Source organism: Toxorhynchites rutilus, chromosome 3 (genome assembly GCF_029784135.1).
Source record: "Toxorhynchites rutilus septentrionalis strain SRP chromosome 3, ASM2978413v1, whole genome shotgun sequence".
Lineage (NCBI taxonomy): Eukaryota > Metazoa > Arthropoda > Insecta > Diptera > Culicidae > Toxorhynchites > Toxorhynchites rutilus.
Window position 1 is genome coordinate 303,604,345 of NC_073746.1, and position 22,675 is coordinate 303,627,019.

The window sequence follows — 22,675 nt, forward strand, 5'->3', positions numbered from 1 at the left end:
TCATCCAAACCGTACACCACATCGGTTCGCATCACAACACATTAACAAACCAACCCAAGCAGCCATGTCTGGACATGGTAAAGGAGGAAAAGTGAAGGGAAAGGCAAAATCCCGCTCGAACCGTGTTGATCTGGAGTTCCCCGCAAGGGTAGCTAGGCCGAGCGCGTTAGTACCAGTGCACCAGTCCACCTAGCCGGCGTTATATAGTTTCGGCCGCCGAAGTGATCGAGTTAGCTGGCAAAGCTGCTCGCGACGATAAGAAAACCCGCATTCGGAACAGAACACATTCGGTTCGGTGGACATCAAGACAACAGGCAGTTGCAGCGAGTGGCGAGTGGCAAATGCAATCGCAAAACGGCATCAGGTCGCAGAAGAAAAAAGTTTGTTCTTTTTACAAACTGCTTTGGTGGCAAATCCAGAACAAGGCGGCATCGAGGGCGTTCGAAATGGTTTTTTTCAAAACCACGAGTACTAAGTTTTCTAAATTGGAACCATTCCATAAAACAAGGCGCTTTTCAGGGCCATTAAACCTTCTAAAAATGAGTTTAGGAAATACAGTTCAATGCTTTCTAAAACATTATCCAAAATAATAATAAAACACAAATTGATGTTTTCATAATTTGTTTGCCAGGATCTGATGAGTATGTGAATTTGGCAGTTGTTCTGAGCTTATTGTTAGTTGGGGACTTTCCTGATTATTCAATTTTCATCAATTCTTGAATTGTTTCCAGATACAATTTACAATTAGTTCGACATTTAGCAAATTGGACGGACATGTAATGCGACTTTTTGTAAACATAAAGTTCGGGGTCCAAATTATGACCCCACATTGAAAGTCGACACTGTACCACTGTCGCAAATGTTCAATTACAGGTTAAAATTACCTCCAATCCGACACTGAGTGGTGGTAATGCGACATGCCATTGAATGTAATTTGCTGTAAAATATGTCACAAGCTGGATGGGAAGAAATTTTCCAACTGTGAATCCTGTGGCGAGTGGCAAACGCAATCGCTAAACAGGAAGGTTTAGCCGAACAAGATGGGGATATTGAGTGATAACAAAACAGTAAACTCTTTAGATAAAAGATAATTTTGTGATCCTGAAAAGGACCCTTTTTAGCCTGCATGTGAATCCGACGAGCGAACAAATTTTAATCAATGTATTTTTTTGCCATCGCTGCCTTTTAACGCTCATTCGTTCGTCTCGTTGGACTCGCCCCTTTGGCTGAGTCTGCCGATTTGTCTCTATCCTGTGAGCGTGTACCGCTAGAGTACAAAACGCGCGGATCCGCTGAAAAATATATCATTCTCTTTCAAACCGTAAATCAGTGTGGTTGTATGACATCGTTTCACATCACATCGCATCAACGGATTGGTGCCGGAGCACCAGTATACCTAATAGCGGTTATAGAATTTCGGCCACCGGGGTGCTCGAGCTGGCTTGCAAAGCTGCTCACGACAATAAGAAAACCCAGCTACAGAACAGCACATTCGGTTCGGTGACAACAACTAGTTTCAGCAAGTGGCAAACGCAATCGCAAAACGGCAGCAGGTAGAAGACGGAAAAAGTTTGTTTATACAAAATGCTTTGGTGGCAAAACCAGCCACCGTAAAACACGGCGCTTTTCAGGGCCATTAAACCTTTCAAATAAGAGTTATTAAAAGTTTTTCACAATACCAATGCATTCTAAAGTGACATAATGTGACATATAATATAAACTGATTTTTTTTGTTTATGTTTGTTCTTGAACTTATTAGTGGTTGGGGTCTTTTAAATTCATCATTCAGTTTTCACAAACCCATGTATGGTTCCCGAATTAATAGTGGCTTCAAATTACAACACATTGTATGCAGGATGGCATTAACGAATTTTCTCGGTAGCAAGAACTGCTTTCTTTAGTTGATAACTGATGTTGAAAATTGACTGACGTTACATCTGCATTGTATAGAAAAATAACTAAGGAGCAACATGATGAGCTATGTATTTCCTGCTGCTCTGTTCTTATTTTAAAGGACTTTAATCCGAAGGTCATCCGTCCCTGTATTTACTGTTGGTTTTTCAGAACGCTTATAGCTCGTTTATTTCTCGACAGATCGTAGAGTTCGTCTCCAAAACCTCAGTTCTTTTTCATTTTTATTTACTTTGTTTGCGGAGACTACAAATCTTACAATTCATTCGTCTCCGAAACCACAGTTTAAGGTACGGTAATGTGCTCAATAGTGAAATATATGATAGTGAACGAGCTGATGACCACCTATGCATTCCCTATCACAGCCATCATTTTGATTGTACGGTATGTGTATACGCCGAAAGATGCCCGACGATGAACATTTAATAAGTACAAAGCCTTCAGAAAAAAATCAAGAATCAAGTTTGTAAAAAAAAAAACGCAAAAACACAACACCAAAGGTTCTTTTCAGAACCCCCAACATGTTCATAAAGAGTAAACAGTAAACTAATCCATTTTCAGGTAGATAGGTAGGTATTCACGTAGGAGAAGGAAATAAAACAATATATTTAAAATATATAATTAGCAAAAGCTGTCCCCTTTGTATAGTCCTAAGTCACTCCGGTTATGTCCCCGACATTACCCACCCGTCTTTTTTTGTATAGATAGAAGAAGATATAGGAGTGCGTTTCATCACATTAAATTCCATTTCCAGTTTCGAAAAAAGATCAATTTCGCTAGCGCAAACATCAAATGGACTAACAGCACTTGTCACTATGTAATTGTACAACATATGGGAATTAAATTGTCCGAATTTTCCCTTTTTCCTTCGGAGTTTTCCGAAAAATTTCAATTGTCATGTTTGGTTGGAATATTTTTGGTTGCAATATGTGTAATATTTTTATGGGACCCCCTCTTCATTCCAGAGGACGGAGGGGTGTCATACCATTATACAGCCATTCCATGCCAAACCGATATAGTGGTTCCAGATTTTCGTGAAAAGTGGTAGTTTTGTTCTTTATCGCAAAACATTAGACCCGTATTTTTCTATTTTTTTCAGTGGGGTGACCGTTTCCATTTTGGGGTGGTCCGAAAAAAACATTTTTTTCGCATTTTGCCAAAAATGACTTTTTTCAAAAATTCATAACTTTTGTACTACCAGACCGATTCAGATGATCGACGTATCAAATTAAGGTCAACCACCTGGTCTTTTTTGAAAAAATACTATTCCTGCAGAAAATTTGAATGCTGCTCTCGTTATTATTGATTGTATTCGTTTTTAATTGTTTTCATAGTCTCGGGACCAAAGGCGCTATCGTTTTTTATATTTTTTCTGGAAAGCTGAGAATTTTTCACACAACATATCTCGAAACCAGGGAAGCGTTTTTTTTCGTTTTTGAGTTATGATTTTTCAAAGTTAACCGATGGTCCAAAAAATCATTTTTCCCATTTTGTTTCACTACAAAAAAATCATAACTTTTGATCTACTGGACCGATTCAGATGATCGACATATCAAATCAAAGCCAATGAGCTAGTCTTGTTAGAAAAAATATTAAACTCTGAATAAAAATGGATTTTGTTTTCGTAATTATTGATTATATTTGTTTTTTATGACTTACATAGTTTCGGGACTAAAGGCGCCATATTTTTTTATATATTTTCCTGAAAACTGAGGTTTTTTTAACATAATATACCCGAATACCAGAGAGGTGTTATTTTTCGTTATGATTTTTCAAAGTTTACATGTTTTCAGTTTTCGTTCAACATTTCTATGTGACTAGACTGAATGTATGTGATTATAATCCAATTAATTCGAAAATGTGTTATTTTTTCAAAAAAAGCTAGCTGCTAGTTGGCTTTAGTTTGATATGTCGATCATCTGAATCGGTCCAGTAGTTCAAAAGTAATAAATTCATAATTCAAAAACGAAAAAAAAACGCCTCCCTGGTTTCGAGATATGTTATGTGCAAAATTCTCAGCTTTCCAGAAAAAATATAAAAAAACTATTGCGCCTTTGGTCCTGAGACTATGAAAACAACAAAAAACGAATACAATCAATAATAACGAGAGCAAAGTTCTATAGACGGATTGACGCCAACTCGGCTTAGGAGTTGGCAGCACCATATCAGATTGCAGTGAAACGTGTTGGGTGTGAAGATATTGGTCATTTAAGCAACTTTGCATACTTGAAATATTCCAAAAATAATTGGACCACTTTTTGAAAAGGGCCAAAGTTTTTTTTATTTTTTTTCAAAAATTTCTATCTCAAAATCTCAAAATTTTGATCAAAGAAGAAATTGTAGGAAACTGTTCAAATTTTCATAAAAAATGTTTAAAAATTTATTGTTTTTAATTTACACTAATTTTTTTTTTCAAAAACTCAAATTTAATTTTCTCAAAAACGTATTTTTTAAAAATTCTCAAAAAAAAAAGTGTGAATAGCCCGTACAATTATCAACAAGTCGTCCATACATTCAAAGATGGGCACTTTTACAGGAAAAAAGTTTTTCTAACAACAACTTTTTTATATTTTCTTTGAAAAAAATACAACTTATCCTAATTTTGTTTAAAGTCAAGATAGCAATATAGTTTAATCGACAAAGTTTTAGATCTTGTTAAAATATAAACTTTTGTCGAAGACGTCAACTTTCTATCTTTTATAGTTTTTAGAATATAAGTCAGTTTTGTATGAAACATTTTTGTGTGTAAATTCTCACGTTTGACATGTTCTTGACATGTTTCTAAATAGAGAAAAGTTTGCAGAGCATTCAAAATGCGATAATTTCTACATAAAAATGTAACAAATTGAACATTAGTAGCATTATTTCGAAAAAACATGAAAAAGTTTTTGTTCGAAAAACTTTTCCCATGTAAATTTGCCCATCGTGCGATTTATGGAAAATATTTATATCTATTTTTTTCAGAATTTTAAAAGCATATGTTTGCGAGAAAAATTAATTTTAATTTTCAATTTTTTTTTCAATGAAATTTTTTTCCAAAAATCATTTTTGGAATATTTCAAGTGTGCAAAGTTGATAAATGACCAATATCTTTACACCCAAAACGTTTCACTGCAATCTGAAATGGTGCTGCCAATGAACAGTTGAGTTGGCGTGAAATCCGTCTATCGTACAGTATTTTTTCAAAAAAGACCAGGTGATTGGCTTTAATTTGATATGTCGATCATCTGAATCGGTCTAGTAGTTCAAAAGTTATAAATTTTTGAAAAAAAGTCATTTTTGGAAAAAATGCGAAAAAATTGGTTTTTTGGACCACCCTAAAATGGAAATGGTCACCCTAACAAAAAAATTAAAAATACGGGTCTCATAATTTGCGGTACAGAACAAAACTACCACATTTTGACGAAAATCTGAGAACCACTATATCAGTTTGGCATGGAATGGCTGTATAGAAACATTTCTCATACCCAAAAACCTCGAGTTATGCAGAAGGTGGTGTTTCGTTTGTCTGGCAGCCCCCCTTAGAGAATGGGGAGGAGTGTATTCACCATAGAAACGTTTCGTGCTCCGTAAAACCTTCACATTTTTTAAATTTGGCTCCCATTTGCTTGATTAGTTTTCGAGTTATGCAGAAATTTGAGTTTCATTTGTATGACAGTCCACCCTTAGAGAGGGGGGCGGAGAGTCTAACCATCATAGAAACATTTATTGCACCCTAAAACCTCAATATTTATTAATATATTAATTTATTTCATTTGCTTGAATAATTCTAGAGTAATGCAGAAATTTTTTGTTTAATTTGGGCTTAGGGCCGCCTCTTTTGCTCATCCTCGATTGATACGTTGACCTCAGAAAAAAATTAATAAAGAAAAACCAATTCATAATGAAAATTGCGCTCCGGTGGCGTTTATACTTAAATATCCCAAATTCCAAATACGCATTTTCGTAGCACTAAAAATGACAAAACACTACATACAACAAGGCAACAACAATACAAATAATATCTGAATGCCAGTGCTATCTATTGTATTTCGGCTCCGGTGACGCTAATACGAAAGTACCGAAAAATCTTTATGTTGAACCCAGAACATTTTTATATTATCAAAGCTATCCCGATACCGAGCTGATTTCTTGTGTGCAGATACTAGCTGAAATAATCTTCAGGACTGTCGCTTTTCACAATTTTTTGTAAGGTGCTTTTTACCGGAAAAATAATGAATTTATTTTTCCCCAATCAAAGAAATATGTAAGTAAATAATTATACAATCGGTAGGCAATGGTGGTTTTTTACCATTGTCATTAGATCAAACGCCACCAATTGTATTCTTAATTCAATTAAAAATAATAACTAATTGGCGTCACTAAGCTAGAATATCAGTGGGGAAGCATAACGATCATCGTCCTCCCCAATCCAGCCCCGAAACTAGGCCATATGTTCCACATGTAACTCCCCCAGACGAGTGCAAGCTTCATTACGGGTTCATTCAAGTGAGATTGTGTGTAAGTGGGACACTCTCCACATTCCATTCACCATTTGCATAGTGAAAAATGACAGTTTTGTGAACCCATTCGCTCTCTTTCTCATACTCCCACAAATCGTACACTAACGTTCTCAGCCGCTCATCTAAATTAACTCAATCTGCAGCAGTCTCACGTGGCGAGACACAGCCGGGCGGAATATAAACAACGTGATATCCTTTACCGTTTGGCGCTCACTTCGGCCAAGAATCGCTCACTCTCATTAATTATCGATCCAGCCACATCTCCCCGCGTAAAGGTGATGACATACTCCCAAATGCCGCCACCGAGCGCCATATAATTAAATTCGCGAGAGTCCATTTGCGCTAGGGTTACCAGCGTAGTGCTTGATAACAGTGCAAGAGAAGGTGAGTTTCCTTGTTCTCTCCTCGTTTCGGATGCTGCTTTTGTGGGTCACCACGGGAGCTTTGGCGACATCACCGGTTATCCTGTTCTGGCACATCGAAGCCGTACTAACCACGCCCCGTGCAGCCTCAATCGCTGGCACGAGGAGAAGGCGAAATGATGCGAACTTCGGCGGGGAGGTCAAGTTTTGAGTCGTGGGAGGTCTGATAAATGTCACGATATGGTTAATTACCTAGTCGAATGTGGCATCTTCTAGTGGTCGCAGATCGAATCAGATTTCGTTCAGCGTTTCCTGATTTAAAATTTCGACCGCTCATGAACCACACTGCCCTTTGGTTCGTAAATAGCCTAGAGCGCGTTTTTCCTATTAAGCATGCTTACAAAATAAAAATAAACGCCAATTTGGCTGAAAGGCGATCCCATCGTCACCGGTTTTGCCAAGAATATCTTTATTGCCCAGGGCGTAGAGCCGTTGCAAATCATCGCTCGTTCGACAATTTTCCACTTTACCGACCCTCCCGAAATTGGATAATCTATTCCTCTAACCGGCCTCGGTCAACCAGGGAATCTTGTCTCGGCACGGAGGGAAGTTCGAGACCGATATCAGCCGATGGTTTCTGCTCGCATTTGTTGTTGACTTCCTCCGTGTAAAAACACATTCTACGAAACGTCTTCGCCTTAACGAGACATAATTTTGCATTACTTGAGAATGCATTGTTATCTTTTATCAATCCGCTCAGTTCAGTGCGGTTTCTAAACTGTTGCACATCGGGTCGTATCTGGTGGTTTAAGAAGTTCATCTTACTTGGTTCTCGGAAATATCTCAAACGGTTGCGTAGAAGGAAAGCAAAGACAGAATGAAGCCCTGATCTTCTTTGTGAAGAAATTTTTAAGTGTGAATTTTAAAACGGGTTTACGGGTAAAAACGAACCGAAAAAATGGTCGGCTTAAGTTTGGACGAAGTGAAGATTTCACTGCAAAAGTTTGGTCTGTACGACTATGTCGTGTTTGTGCTCATGCTGGCCAGTTGTGCCATGATTGGAGTGTACTTTGGATTTATCAAGAAAAAGGCCCAGAAAGGGGGCGCCGAATCGGACTATCTGGTTGGTGGGCGCCAAATGAGCGTTATTCCGGTCTCGCTGTCACTCATTGCTAGGTAAGCGGAATATTGGCATCAGCATCTTCGACTAGTTTAAAAATATCGTGTTTGACATACAGTTGTACAGTTTCAAACTGGATAGTATTCTAGATAAGGAATCATTTGAGGAGTTAAAAAAACAGTTCATGAAATTGCAGAAGTATAAAATTACGATTGGTTACTGAAACATACGTAAACTAGTACCTATCCTGCCATACCGCTTGAATGAACTCTTTTAAGACTGCCTAAATGCATTACAATACTCGTTCGCTATCCAATTATCGAATTTCACTCGCCAACTGGGCTGACATGTCGAATGTCAAATAAAACTGAGGGGAATTTCAATGAATTGTTTGATTGGCACTGAAAAAAAGAACTCGTACGCTTGTGTTGCCTGTATAATGTAACATTTATAATTGCAATTTTTCAGCGTTAAACATCGTGAAATTGAATACACAAAAGGTTTCCACTAAAATTTCACGCATTTTCGTCAAGTGTTTTTTTCAAGTGAAAAAAATGTAAATTTTTATAGCATCGAATTGCATTCGAATGCCCCTCACATTTTTTTTGACAGCGCAACTTCAAATTGAATATGACAGCTATATTTGATACATAACTGCTGCAGTCCAGTTGAAGTACGCCATGTAAGCGAATGACTACTGTATTATTATGCCTACCGGAATGTTACAGTTTTGAGGATATAGAGAAATAATGCATTTTCTCTATATTGAATGATATTTATTGAACACTAGCTCTACCCGATTCGTGTCATGCGACGCGACCTTCTAAAATTTAACTTCAAGTCAAACTCATCCTAACCTCATCCTCATCCTTATCTTATTTGGAATCATTTTAAAATTTCTCCATGATGGTACCCAAAGAGATATGAAAGAAATATTTTTCAATTTTATGTACAATTTTCATGTGGTTCATTGAAATGCACATAAAACATACATGAAAAGTTTGTTTAATGAGTAGGAAAAAAACTTAAACTGAATTAGAACTAGAATTAAATTGAAGACGAAATTACTTATGTACATGCCTGGTTAGTATTTCTCTTCTACGCGCCACTGCAAACTTTGCACTACGCTTGCTTTGTGCATATTCTGAGAATGCATTCTGAAGCGCAAAAAAATGGGTGGGTTATATCTACCATGTAACCGCAGAATTGACGTGGAACTACAATTGGCTTAGTAACAATCTGTTTGTATTGATTAATAAATAATTTTTACTTCAATTGGATTCAACAAATTTGCTTTATAAGTAAAGATTTTGAACAAATGCCATGTAACACCAACTTATGCACTGTAATAGATTATGTGCTTCGTTACAAGTATTTTGCCCAATCATCAAACGGTATGTGTAGAAATTCAGTGAACAGAACATATAAAGACATATCCTCCAATGCAGTCTTGAATAACCAAGTCAAAGCGTTGTTTTTGTACCCGTTTATGTAGTCCGTGTTAGACACACATTCCGGAGTGATTTAAACTTGAATGTTCATTCACCTCTAGTATTTGATGTGACGATTCTCCCAGGCTTTCCCAGTTCAGAAGTACGTGTTAGGGAAACATATTCCGGGCTACACAAAGGCAAGCGAGTATAAAAGTACTCCCCGCTTACATGTATTTACAATGCCGATTCCCCAAACACCATGGTTTCCCGTGTTAGGGTAACATATTCCGGTGGGAACAAAAGAACCCCCTACTTGCATGCATTTGCAATGGCGCTCCCCCCAGTCTTCTCGGTTTTGAAGTCTGTGTTGGGGAAACGTGAATCGAACCAAGCAAAACGTGGCAGTTAGAGCGTTTAGATCACGCTTGACATTTTACAGTTATTCAGTTATTTATCTCATGAAAAATAACATTTTATTGGCTGTGATAGATGCGTAGAAATATTTCCAATCAATTGATGCAAATATCTTTCCGATCTATTGAACAATGTTCGAGTTATAAACATTCGAAATCTTTCATTTTTTCCTGCATGTTCTGTGTTTAGGTTTTCATTCTGCCCCCCATATACTTCGGTTAGACGTAGTCCCGCGTCAAAAATTTGCACATCCGTTCTACACAACAGCAGATACAAGAAGGAGCCAAATTTAAGCCTGTTAATTTGGCACAAAACCGTGTTTAACGTGTTTAACTCTTTGCGATCGATTCTCTGCCCTCGGCCATCACAGCAACGAAGTATACTAATCTTGTACTTTATGAAACAATTTATCAGTTCACATTTTTTCTAAAATAATTTCAATGTCTAGTAAATCTGTTCACGAATCCAAACGGTGCTCATATGAGCTTACATAACGGTACTCGATATAAACAAACGTTCTCAACCATGTTTGAGGAAAGGCTTAATGGAAACCTCCATGTAATGCAGAAAAGAGAATTGTTCATAAGCGTAAAAGGCGGAAGACGCAAAACTAATTATTTTGGTTATACATGCGAACATCTGAACTGCACTTTGGGGACTGTTTCGAAAGATATTATACGAATTATAGCACATAGTTTTTAAATGAAAACAACACATCTTTGAGTGAATACTTATCTGAAGTTTACATAAAACTAAATAAATCTTGTTCATCTTTCATAATTTCACAAGTTATACATATTTTGCCTATAATTTCACGAAGCTATACATCACTGCTTTATCAAGAAAAAATCGGGTTGTCAGAGTGGCATGAGGTCTGAAATTGTTCTAGTGGAACTAGTCGAAAACCAGTAGTTTTTTAAAAATTATATGAAACGCTTACTGTTCTTGGAAATTTCGATTCTGGTTTCGAAGTCGATCGTACGGTTTCCCCAACAAAGCCATCAAAATCAATGTAACTGTGGGAATCCGCTTTGCAAATATACATGCAAGCAGAGGGTATTTTTGTTCCCACCGAGCTGTGTTTCCCTAACACGGAATTCAAAATCAATGTGCCTGGGGGAATTCGTCTGCAAATACATGCAAGTCGGGGGTATTTTTGTTCCCACCGAAATGTGTTTCCTTAGGATGGATTCCAAAACAAAGATACCTGAGGGAATCCGCATTGCAAATATATGCCAGCTGCGAGTACTTATGTACTCGCTTGCTTTGTGCAGACCGGGATATGCTTCCCTAAAACGTACTTCTAAACTGAAAAACCAGGGAAATCGTCATTTCAGATACTAGAGGTGAATGAACTTTCGCGGTTCGAGAACTACGTGAACATGAGAGATGCAATAATTTCAGAGGGAAATGTAAAATACAATGATCGATTGACAATTCTTTTGTTCACATATTTTGATAGTCAATAAAACGTAAAAGGAAGATCATCAAATTTACTTGTAATGAAGAACATAATCTATTACAATGCATAAATCGATCTAACATGGCAACTTTTCAAACTTTTCACTTACAGGGCAAAAATGTTGAATTCAATTGAATTCGAAAATTGTTTCAATCGATAGTTTAATCCGTACAGTACAAATGCTTACTAAGCCAACGGTAGCCCCACGTCAACATTGCGGTTATATCATAGATATAACCCACCGATTTTTTCATTATATAGAATTAATTATCAATAGGATGAATTGACCCCCAGAATTGCAAAAGTCATTCATCACACAAAAGTCTTGTTTTTTGGCGACTCGATTTTCACTGGTACATGCATTGAGATAATGCTTGAGATTTGTATATTGTTTGATAGTTATTTTCATAAAATATATTATTTTATTCAATTTCACTGTAATGAATAGAATTGTTATGGAGTGCCCAAATTGATTGATGCAAAACTCTTGTAAATTTATCAAGAAATAACTAAGCAATAATTGTGAGTACAGCAGGATGTTTGTATTTCCGAATTCGACCAATCAGACCGCGGTATTTCCGTTTGGTTAACGGTTGAGATTTTTCAATTGTTCGATAGTTAGTTTTATGGCATATATTTATTCAATGTAAAAATTTGTTCTGAAGTACCGAAACCGGCCGACGTAAAGCTCTCATCAATCCATCCTGATATAACTGAGCAATAAGCGTTTGAAATCGGACATTTTTCATGATGCGACCGATTTTCGTTGTCTCAATTTGTGCCCCCAATGTGTTTCCGAAAGACGTAATCCTACGTCAAAAAGTGGAAAACAGAGGCCAAATCGAAAGCGAATGTTCGAATTTATTGGTGTGATGATCTCAGACTCTCAAACTTTCTCAGTTAATTCTCCTTTTGCCTTGCAAAAAGGCCAATTTGGAAAACTAAACTAAACACCGGGCCTTGAGAAAAGCCCTTTGGAAAGCCTCGCCACCGCTGCCATCTGGTCGATAGCTCGATGATAGATAATTCGTAAATGATTCATTGGTGACTGTTTCCGATCCGATCAACTAACTTTAGTTAATTCGGCTGCCGGCTGTGAAGAAGGTAAACTGAAATGGATTTTCACGCGGTTTTTTTTTACACGGAATTCGGAATTTACGCGGTTTTTTCAATGGAATTAGGTTCTTTTTAATTTTATGCAGGTATCGACCGCATAAAAAGTGACTCCTATGTAAACAAATTTTAAGTGCTCATTGATGTGACTTTTCACGAAATAAGTTTTGTATTGTATCACGGATTAGTAGCTGAGAAATAAAAGAAGAAACAGATATCAAAATTGTAGCATGCCAAAAAAACAGTTAATCAAATGTTAGAATATAGGTTGCATTTTAAACTGATAATTCACTGTTTGTTAGATTTTTACACGGATTTTGAAACTTACGCGGTTTTGCTGCACGCGGTCCGCGACACTATGACTAACACGTGTTTGTGGCCCTTCTGAAACAAAGGTTGAGTACCGCTAATCTAGAAGAAGAGATGCATACTGGCAATCAAGGTATAAATCTTAGGGGTAGTGGTGGTAATGTGGTCACGTGGGGTAAAATGGTCACCTGCTTGTTTGGTAGTATAACCCTTGACTATTGACACCGTATTGATTGTCATCTTATGTTTGATGAAGTTCATGACTTTTGAGTCACCCTGTACTACAGTGGAGCTGTCGCATGTCAAGAAATGAATAAAAACTTTTGTTTTTGTGAGTGAAACGCTCTTTCGGTAGCCATTCGGCCGTTGTTTAGTGCGTTTCGAATTTAAGGAATTTCTAGTGAAATTTAGTTTATTTGACATGATATTTGCGACAAATCAACAGTTTGGACGACTGTTCACATATTCTAGGGGAGGTGAACAGATAGTTTGTTTACTTTGAGCGATTGTTTAGCATATTTCGCATTTCGTTATTTGGGGTGCCCATTACAGGATTACTACTGATAATGTTTTGTTTTCAAAAGCTTATATACCTTATCACCTTCAGCACCTAAAGGGGTGGTTTTGACCCAGGAAAAATATGCCACCCCAACCAAAACCAAGCATCATTTTGAAAAACGTTATGTGTTTCCTACTATGTTTTTGTACGTATGAGAAAATTTCAATTACGATTCTAAGTGAATAGGCCTAGCTCATTGCATACATGTACTTACTATTTCAATAATGATTTAAACAAATTTGGCCAAGAAAACACGCATAAATCTATCTCTTCTAGTGTGATATGTGCGAGTGATCACTTTCCCTCCTCACTAAAAAAATGTTCGATTTTTCAACCTTTTATCTAATAATTAAAAATGTACTATTTCCAATTTTCATAATAAAAACCGCTTACTATATTGAACTACAATAAATTGAGCTACAATATTCTTCGAAGAACGGGAATTTCAGTGGACACATGGAAATGGACACAGGAAATGGGCATGTTCCTTAGAGTGACCACATTCCTCCCAGTTCCCCTATATATAGTTCTCACGAGACAAGAATGATGTACTGAGTACTAAGACAACTGTAGCTTAGCTGTCGGTTATATCACACATATAACCCACCCCTAGTTTTAAGATGAGACTTTTTTAGAAATATATTACACTTGCAATGACTTGCAACTTTTGTTTTGGATTACTGATTGTATTTGTTTTTTTTTATGGTTCACATGGTCTCGGGCCCGAGAACGCTAGATGTTTTTATATTTTTTCTTGAAAGTTGAGGTTTTTGACGTAGTCCTGCGTGAACAGGATGCCTAACATTAAGGATGCCAAATCAGAAAACAGGTCACGTTTTTATGAAATAAAGTTAAAGTCAATAACTATTTTTGCTGCGAACGTATTTTAACGATTCGCATACCAATCGAATCGGAATTTTCTATTATTTTTTTATATGCTATACATTACAATTCCATAGTCTGTATATGGTTTAAATTGATGAAAATTGGCAACATTCCCATTTCCCCATACATTTGTTCTGTCCATTTATGTGCTTTCCCAAACAGAGCTGTCAATAACGGGCAACTTATGCAGCCGCTAGAATATAAACAACGAAAGGGGATAGCGAAAAGAGAATATTTGCGAAGTAAACTCCACCCTTGCAAAGTAAGTAAGCTGTCGCTAGCGTATAAGTATTGCATCTCCTCTGAGGAAAATTTTCAGAATCTTTCTGTGCCCGAAACTACAAAGATACTTTTGAATGCCATTCGTATTTGCTCTCGTGCGCATCGGCTCTGTTCTGATGCAACAAGCTCCTAGCTTTGATAACGGTTTTGACCGAGAGTCGAGAAACGATTTTTCATAAACGGTCATTTTCGCGATGTTTCATTTTTATCGCCACAACTGTGTGCATCTGTTAGAATCGTTGCTTCTCGAAATGATTCTACAAAACCACATTGAACCTTGTCAGGGTCACCGAAACTTTTTGCTAAAGAGTAATTCCAAATGAAATCGACAAATGACAAAACATGAGTATTTTTGTTTCGAATGAAAGTGTGTATTCCGTTTGGGTTAGAGGAAATGTGAGTTTTCCACAGCAATTGGGAATTTTTTGACTCAAGCGTAACTTTTGAAAAGGGTGTATCGATTTGAGTAAGAGAAATCTTTGATAATTTATATCTCAAAAAGTATGAGTCGTACCGAAATAGTGTCTTAGAAAGAGTTATAGAGTATCGATGGCTCAATATGAAAAAAATATACACTGAGAAAAAAATTAGTACTCTTTTTTTTATTTACAAAATGAGAATTCAATTTGCAATATCCAAAATACATATTGTTTTATTTTTTTTAAATTTGTTCATACAAAATAGAAGTCATGCAGAAAATTTAAAAAATGGGCCCAAGATGGTAAAACTATTTTTGACGAACTTCGTGAAACATCGAATTTTTACCCACTTTTAGTTAACAATCATTTTTAGCCACAAATTATGAATCCTGATGTGATTTAGAACAAAAAAGGTTATTATCAATCTCCTTCTAAATGTAGCCATTCTCGAAATATTTAAAAAAATATTTCTAATTTATTGTCTTTTTTTTTAGTAAATAATCATGTTTAATATGTTTGTCGTGTTATACCGTCATTGTGGGGATAGATTTTCGCCAACTCTCGATAGCAAACACGATATTTGTTTCTGTGCGCTTCAAGCTACAGTAATTAATTTATTTAGAATTCAAATTTAATCTTCATAACGAATAAACTTACAAATTTGGTGTACTATCATTTGAGAAAAAAATGGAAATAATTTTAATTGATGCACTGCTTTTAACGCTGATTCGTTTATTCCCTTTTGTCTTTAGAAAGATCTCTGTTTGTTTTGTTTCCGTTCGAACTGGTTTTTATGGATCGAATGTCGAGTGAAGTTGTCTGCGATATGTAACGTTGCATCGCTATAACGAGGGGTTCTATCGGCACAGTCATGTTCATGAAATTTTATGAATTTGCTTATAATTTTCAACAACTTTTCCAAATACATCATCATGGTTCATTTTTGAAAATGGTGTAACTTTTGAAAAGGGCGTATCGATTTGAGTAAGAGAAATCTTTGATAATTTATATCCCAAAAAAATATGAGTCGTACCGAAATAGTGTGTTAGAAAGAGTTATAGAGTATTGTTGGCTTAATTTGAAAAAAATATACACTGAGAAGAAAAATTAGTACTCTTTTTTTATTTACAAAATAAAATTTAATTTGCGATATCAAAAAATGTATATTTTTTTATATTTTTTTCAATTTTTTCATATAAAAAAGAAGTCATGCAGAAAATTAATAAATGGGCCCAAGATGGTAAAACTATTTTTGACGAAATTTGTGGAACATCGAATTTTTAGGAATTTTAGAAACTTCGAATTTTTGTATGTTAGCAATCATTCTTAGCCACTAATTATGAATTCTGATGTGATTTAAAACAAAAAAGGTTATTGTCAGTCTCCTTCTAAATGCAACCCTTCTCGAGATATATAAAAAAATATTTCTAATTTATAATCTTTTTTATAGTAAATAATCTCTTTTAATATGTTTGTCGTGTTATACCGTCATGTTCATGAAATTTTATGAACTTTCTTATAATTTCCAACAATTTTTTTGATTGATTGAAGTTTGTATTAAGATAAAATTTTTTTTCTAGTTTCACTACGTTTTGTATTAACCCACATGTCTTCGAATGTTTCGTAACGTAACTCATAAACATGTGTCTTTACCATAACGATGTATTTGGAAAAGTTGTTGGAAATTATAAGCGAATTCAGAAAATCTCATGAACATGATGGTATAACACGACAAACATATTTGAAGGGCCTATTTACTATTAAAAAGACAATAAATTAGAAATATTTTTTTAAATATCTCGAGAATGGCTACATTTGGAAGGATATTGATAATTACCTTTTTTGTTTTAAATCACATCAGAATTCATAATTTGTGGGTAAAAATGATTGCTAACATACAGAAATTCAATGTTTCAAAAATTCCTAAAAATTCGATGTTCCACAAATTTTGTCAAAAATAGTTTTACCATCTTGGGTCCATTTTTTTAATTTTCTACATGACTTCTATTTTATATGAAAAATTGAAAAAAAATTGTAAAAATACATATTTTTTGATATCGCAAATTAAAATTTTATTTTGTAAATATAAAAAAAGTACTAATTTTTCTTCTCAGTGTATATTTTTTCAAATTAAGCCAACAATACTCTATAACTCTTTCTAACACACTATTTCGGTACGACTCATATTTTTTGAGATATAAATTATCAAAGATTTCTTTTACTAAAATCGATACTACCTTCTCAAAAGTTACACTTGAGTCAAAAAATGAACCATAATGATGTATTCGGAAAATTTGTTGGAAATTATAAGCAAATTTATAAAATTTCATGAACATGACGGTATAACACGACAAACTTATTAAAAGGGATTATTTACTTTAAAAAACACAATAAATTAGAAATATTTTTTTTTTAAATAACTTGAGAATGGTTGCATTTAGAAGGAGATTGATAATAACCTTTTTTGTTTAAAATAACATCAGGATTCATAATTTGTGATTAAAAATGACTGCTAACATACAAAAACTCGAAGTTTCGAAAATTCCTAAAAATTTGATGTTCCACAAAGTTCGTCAAAAATAGTTTTACCATCTTGGGCCCATTTTTTAAATTTTCTACATGACTTCTATTTTGTGTGAAAAATTTAAAAAAAAATTAAAAATATGTATTTTGGATATTGCAAATTGGATTTTTCATTTTGTAAATAAAAAAAAAGTCCTAATTTTTTTTCTCAGTGTACATTTTTTTTAAATTCAACCATCAATACTCTATAACTCTTTCTAAGACACTATTTCGGTACGACTCATAGTTTTTGAGATATAAATTATCAAAGATTTCTCTTACTAAAATCGATACGCCCTTTTCAAAAGTTACGCTTGAGTCAAAAAATTCCCAATTGCTGTGAAAAACTCATATTTCCTCCAACCCAAATGGAATACACACTTTCATTGGAATCAAAAATACAAGTCCTAAAAGATTTCATTTGGAATTGCTGTAAAGTGTTATTAAGGAAATTTCGACATATTCGCAAATAGTATCCGAAAGGATAAACCAACAAATTAAAAAAAGATTACGTAGTCCTACGATCGTGTCTCGGATATAATCCCTCGAATTTTTTCACATACTACACCTAGAAATAAGAGAGGTGTTTTGCAAGCTCAAGCTCTTAATTTGATATGTCGACCATCTGAATCGATCCAGTAGTCCAAAGGTTTTTTTGAAGAAATTCATTTACGGAAAATGGGAAAAAATGATTTTTCGGAACACCCAAAATAAAAATGGGCACCCATTTGCGGTAAAAAATTAAAAAGGGTGTGTCACATTATAAAGGGTGTGTCACATCAAATTGCATCACGGAAAAAACGCTGTAGAAATTTAATTTTTAGGAATTATATCTTCAGCTTTCGTTTATAATCAGATAGGAGTGTATAGATCACGTTGGACATGCTTCACTGTCAATTTTTCGTAAATTTGGAAAATGTTCGTCGAACGAAAAAGAGCGTCGTGAATTAATCCTGTGCACTCATTTCGAGAATCCGGAGTTGTCACATCGGGACATCGGTAAGATGCTGGGAATCGTCCAATCCACGGTCAGCAGAGTACTAAAACGATACTTCGAGAACCTAACCATCGACCGGAAGGTAAAGAACGGCAAAAATGGATGCTCCGTCAGTGAAAAAGGATCACAAGCGCGTAGTTAAGCAGTTTAGACGTGATCCGAGAAGTTCGGTCCGGGATGTCGCCAATAAGCTGAATTTGTCAAGTTCATTCGTCCAGCGGACCAAGCAGCGGGAGGGCCTGCGTACATACAAGGTTCAGAAGGCTCCTAACCGCGACGAAAGGCAAAACATGGTGGGGAAGACGCGAGCCCGGAAGCTGTACACCGAAATGCTGACGAAGCCGTATTGCCTGGTAATGGACGACGAAACCTACGTCAAAGCAGACTTTCATCAGCTGCCGGGCCTGTTGTTCTTCTCCGCAGAGGACAAATTCAGCGTTCCGGAGGAGATTCGCAAGCAGAAACTATCCAAGTTTGCCAAAAAGTACATGGTGTATCAAGCGATCTGCTCTTGCGGAAAGCGGAGCGCCCCCTTCGTGATGACCGGCACGGTAAACGGGCAGGTTTACCTTAAGGAGTGCCTACAGAAGCGCTTACTACCACTATTGAAGCAGCACGAGGGCCCGACCATCTTCTGGCCGGATCTCGCTTCGTGCCACTATTCAAAGGATATGTTGGAGTGGTACGAAGCCAACGGGGTCACCTTCGTGCCAAAGGAAATAAACCCGCCCAACGCGCCGGAGCTTCGCCCAATAGAGAAATATTGGGCGATTATGAAGCAGGCCCTCCGGAAGAACCCAAAAGTTGTCAAATCGGAGGCGGACTTCAAGAGAAAATGAATTTCTGTTCAAAAAAAAAACTACAACCTGACGTTGTACAGAACCTTATGGACGGGGTAAAGGGGAAGGTGCGAGCATACGGGCTTGGGCTCGAAGTATGAATAAAAAGAAAATGCCAATAGTTGTTTAATAGTTTTCATTTTACTGTCTAAAATTTTCAAAAGGATCGGTCTACTGGGCGAATTTCTACAGCGTTTTTTCCGTGATGCAATTTGATGTGACACACCCTTTATCATGCAATCCACTTGTTTACCACTTCGAATATTATTTTAGACTGCACAAATAAATTTGATGAACGTCCTTTTATGTTTGATGAGCGTGATCTGTTTGCTGATTTGGCACCCTTCGTGAAAGACGTTGTTCTACGTCAAAAAACAAAACTAGCACTTTTTATGAAAGTCCTAGAAACACTATATTGGTTTGGCATAGAATGGCTGAATAATTAAAAAAAAATGAAATTAAAATTAAAAAAAGATATGTGAGAATTTTCTCGAGGTAAAAACTGGCTTTGAGGCCGTACTGCATTTCAATTTGCTCCAGAATTGATGTGAATGATTAATTTTTCACGTTAGAAGATTCGAAGATGTATAATGAACTTTCTGTAAAACGGGTTGAAAACAGTGAACCGTAGAACACTTATACTAGAACAAATGAAACTTATTAGATTCAAACTCTATAACCAAAATATACAAAGTAAACCACCGAAGTTATCATATCGTTATCCGAAGCGTCTTTCCCTAGAGGTGTCTCCAGTCCACTGGATTCATATGAGCAACCACTTTACAGATGTTTTCTGATTATTGGTGTGGGACCCATTCACCGCAACGATTAAGTAATCAAGCTCATTAAAATGTTCATGATTGGTGGTTCCAGATATCTATAGTGAATTTGATTTTAGATCACAGTGATGCACCTAGAATTATTCTCGATCAGCATCTCAATTTGGTCAGCATCTGTGGTGCGGTAGTGGTTTTTCTCGGAAATATGAATGCGGTTTTAATAGAGCAAACTTCGTATCAATAAACACACAGTTGTATGACATAAATGTTCCATTTTTCTATAGTTTCATCTCGGGGATTTCACTGCTGGGAACCCCTACCGAGATTTACGTTTACGGGGTCCAGTACATGTATATTGTCGGTGGCGTCATCACGATGGGATTCATCATGATGTACATCTATCTGCCAGTATTTCATAATCTCCAACTAACTTCGACTTATCAGGTTTGTTCGATACTGACAAATACCAATGCAAATTTTATTAACCATTTTTTATATTTTTTTAAGTACCTTCAAGTCCGCTTCGACAAGCGAATGCGCCTCTTTGGGTCCATACTGTTCACGTTTGCCACGGTGAGTATGAAGTTCTCTAGTCGCAACCCCCGGAAGCAGTCAATCATCTAATGAGCTCCCGAATCCATTAACGGTTGCGTCGCAATCGGCGTGTGTTGACAGGCTCAATTTTTGAAATTATTCTTCCCCCTATAGATGGCATGGCTTCCGATCGTTATCTATGTGCCGGCGTTGGCCTTCAATCAGGTGACCGGCGTGAATGTGCATCTGATCACACCCCTGGTCTGTGTTATTTGTATTTTCTACACGTGCGTAGGTGGATTGAAGGCGGTCGTGTGGACAGATGTTGTCCAAACAGTGCTCATGTTCGGGGCAATGGTGTTGATCATCATCAAAGGCACATACGACGTTGGCGGCCTGTCGGTTGTGATGGATCGAGCCACGAGCAGCGGACGGATCGAGGGTCCGGATTTTCGCTTCGATATGACCACACGACACAATGTGTACTCGTGTGTGATCGGCGGAGTTGTCTATTGGCTAAAGACCAACGCGGTCAGTCAAAACATGATCCAGCGGTACCTTTCGCTACCGACGCTGAGAGCGGCCAAGCGGGCGCTTTGGACATTCATTTTTGGGACACTCGTCCTGCTAGGGCTCTGCTGCTATAGCGGACTGTTGATCTACGCTAAGTATCATGATTGTGACCCACTGACGACAAAACTGGCGAAAGCTAAGGATCAACTGCTGCCGTTGCTAGTGATGGACACATTGGGAGACTACCCGGGTTTGCCGGGGCTTTTCGTGGCTGGAGTGTTCTCGGCTGCACTTAGCTCACTCTCCACCGGATTGAATTCGATGTCCGCGGTGGTTCTGGAGGACTTTTTCAAACCTTTCTCGAATCGACCACTCAGCGAGAAAACCACTGCGTGAGTGTTTAATTGTACTTGTAAGTCGAGGTCACAATCTATTGTAATTTTTCAGGATCATAATGCGAGCGGTTGTTTGTGTTTTCGGGACAATTTGTGTCGTTTTGGTGTTGATCGTAGAAAAACTAGGAGCTGTGCTGCAGCTTTCGATGAGCCTGGGTAGTGTCAGCAACGGACCGCTGCTAGGGATCTTCACACTCGGAGTGTTGGTACCTTGGGCCAATGGAACGGTGAAACATTTCCGGGCTCTATCACATGGCACAGACTACTAACGAATTTTCCTTCTGCTTTCTAGGGGGCGATCGTTGGAGGAACAATCAGCCTTGTAATCATGGCATGGATCTGCTTCAAAGCACAGATTGCGATCGCTACCGGGGAACTGAGCTTCGAGCCGAAGCCAGTTGATACGCAAGGCTGCAGCTACCATTTCATAGCGTCCGAACCGATGAGTATGCTGGCGATCAACGTAACAGCTCCACCTCCAGTCGAAATACCAAGGTACGTAACCAAAAACATGCTGATTAACTCCGATAAAACTCCATTTCAAACTGTTTTGCAGTGATCCGGAGTTCGCACTGTACCACATCTCATATCTATGGTACACTCTGATGGGGGCGCTCATTACGATCGTGATCGCCGTTATCGTTTCCTGCCTGATGGGTCCGAACAACCCGGACGAGATGAACCCAAAGCTATTCTCGCCATTCATCGAGCGAATTTTGGATGGCCGACGTCGTCGTAAAGTGGCCCACAGCCAACCGCGGATAGAACTTGGCGAACGCCACTAAAATGCTTCTTAAACAGTGAGAAAATCTTTCAACGTAAAAATGTATTCAGTTCTTCGTCAAACATCGAGGGTAATAAAAAAAAAGCGAAATTAAAAGAACGTGTTCCCGAAATTAATGGAAGGGGTTTCAATAGCCGGGAGTGTTTTATCGTTCGGTCCCACTTTGTAACTGTTGGCCAAGTTCTGCCCACGATCCCGTGGGGACTTTGAGCGGCGGTTTTTTTTTGTCCGAAACCCGTCAGAAATCTGACCAGATGACGGTATCGCAAGCGTGTTTTCGGGAAAGGAGAGACGTTGAGGATGAAGAAAAGTTAGATTATTGAAAGATTTACTGCGTCTTTGCCTTTGTCAAGATAAATCACTGCTTGTAAGGGGGCGGGAGTCGAGATTAATCCGCCTAGGAGAACCTCAACCAACCCAAAACAAGAGCGGACGATCTCCCAAATTTGGCAATGTTTGAGCACGGCAGATGCACAGATTGTTCCCGTAAAGAATGTAACC

At 37.2% G+C, this 22,675-nt stretch overlaps 1 protein-coding gene across 1 annotated transcript; it reads left to right on the forward strand.

Moving 5' to 3' along the window:
• Window positions 1–7,530: 7,530 nt before the first annotated feature.
• On the forward strand, window positions 7,531–22,306 carry LOC129778456 (sodium-coupled monocarboxylate transporter 1-like). The gene is made up of 7 exons (XM_055785352.1): window positions 7,531–7,951; window positions 20,233–20,392; window positions 20,456–20,521; window positions 20,657–21,387; window positions 21,443–21,617; window positions 21,683–21,885; window positions 21,947–22,306. The coding sequence occupies exons 1-7, from the start codon at window positions 7,734–7,736 to the stop codon at window positions 22,173–22,175; spliced, it is 1,782 nt and encodes a 593-aa protein (XP_055641327.1). The 5' UTR covers window positions 7,531–7,733; the 3' UTR covers window positions 22,176–22,306.
• Window positions 22,307–22,675: the final 369 nt, after the last annotated feature.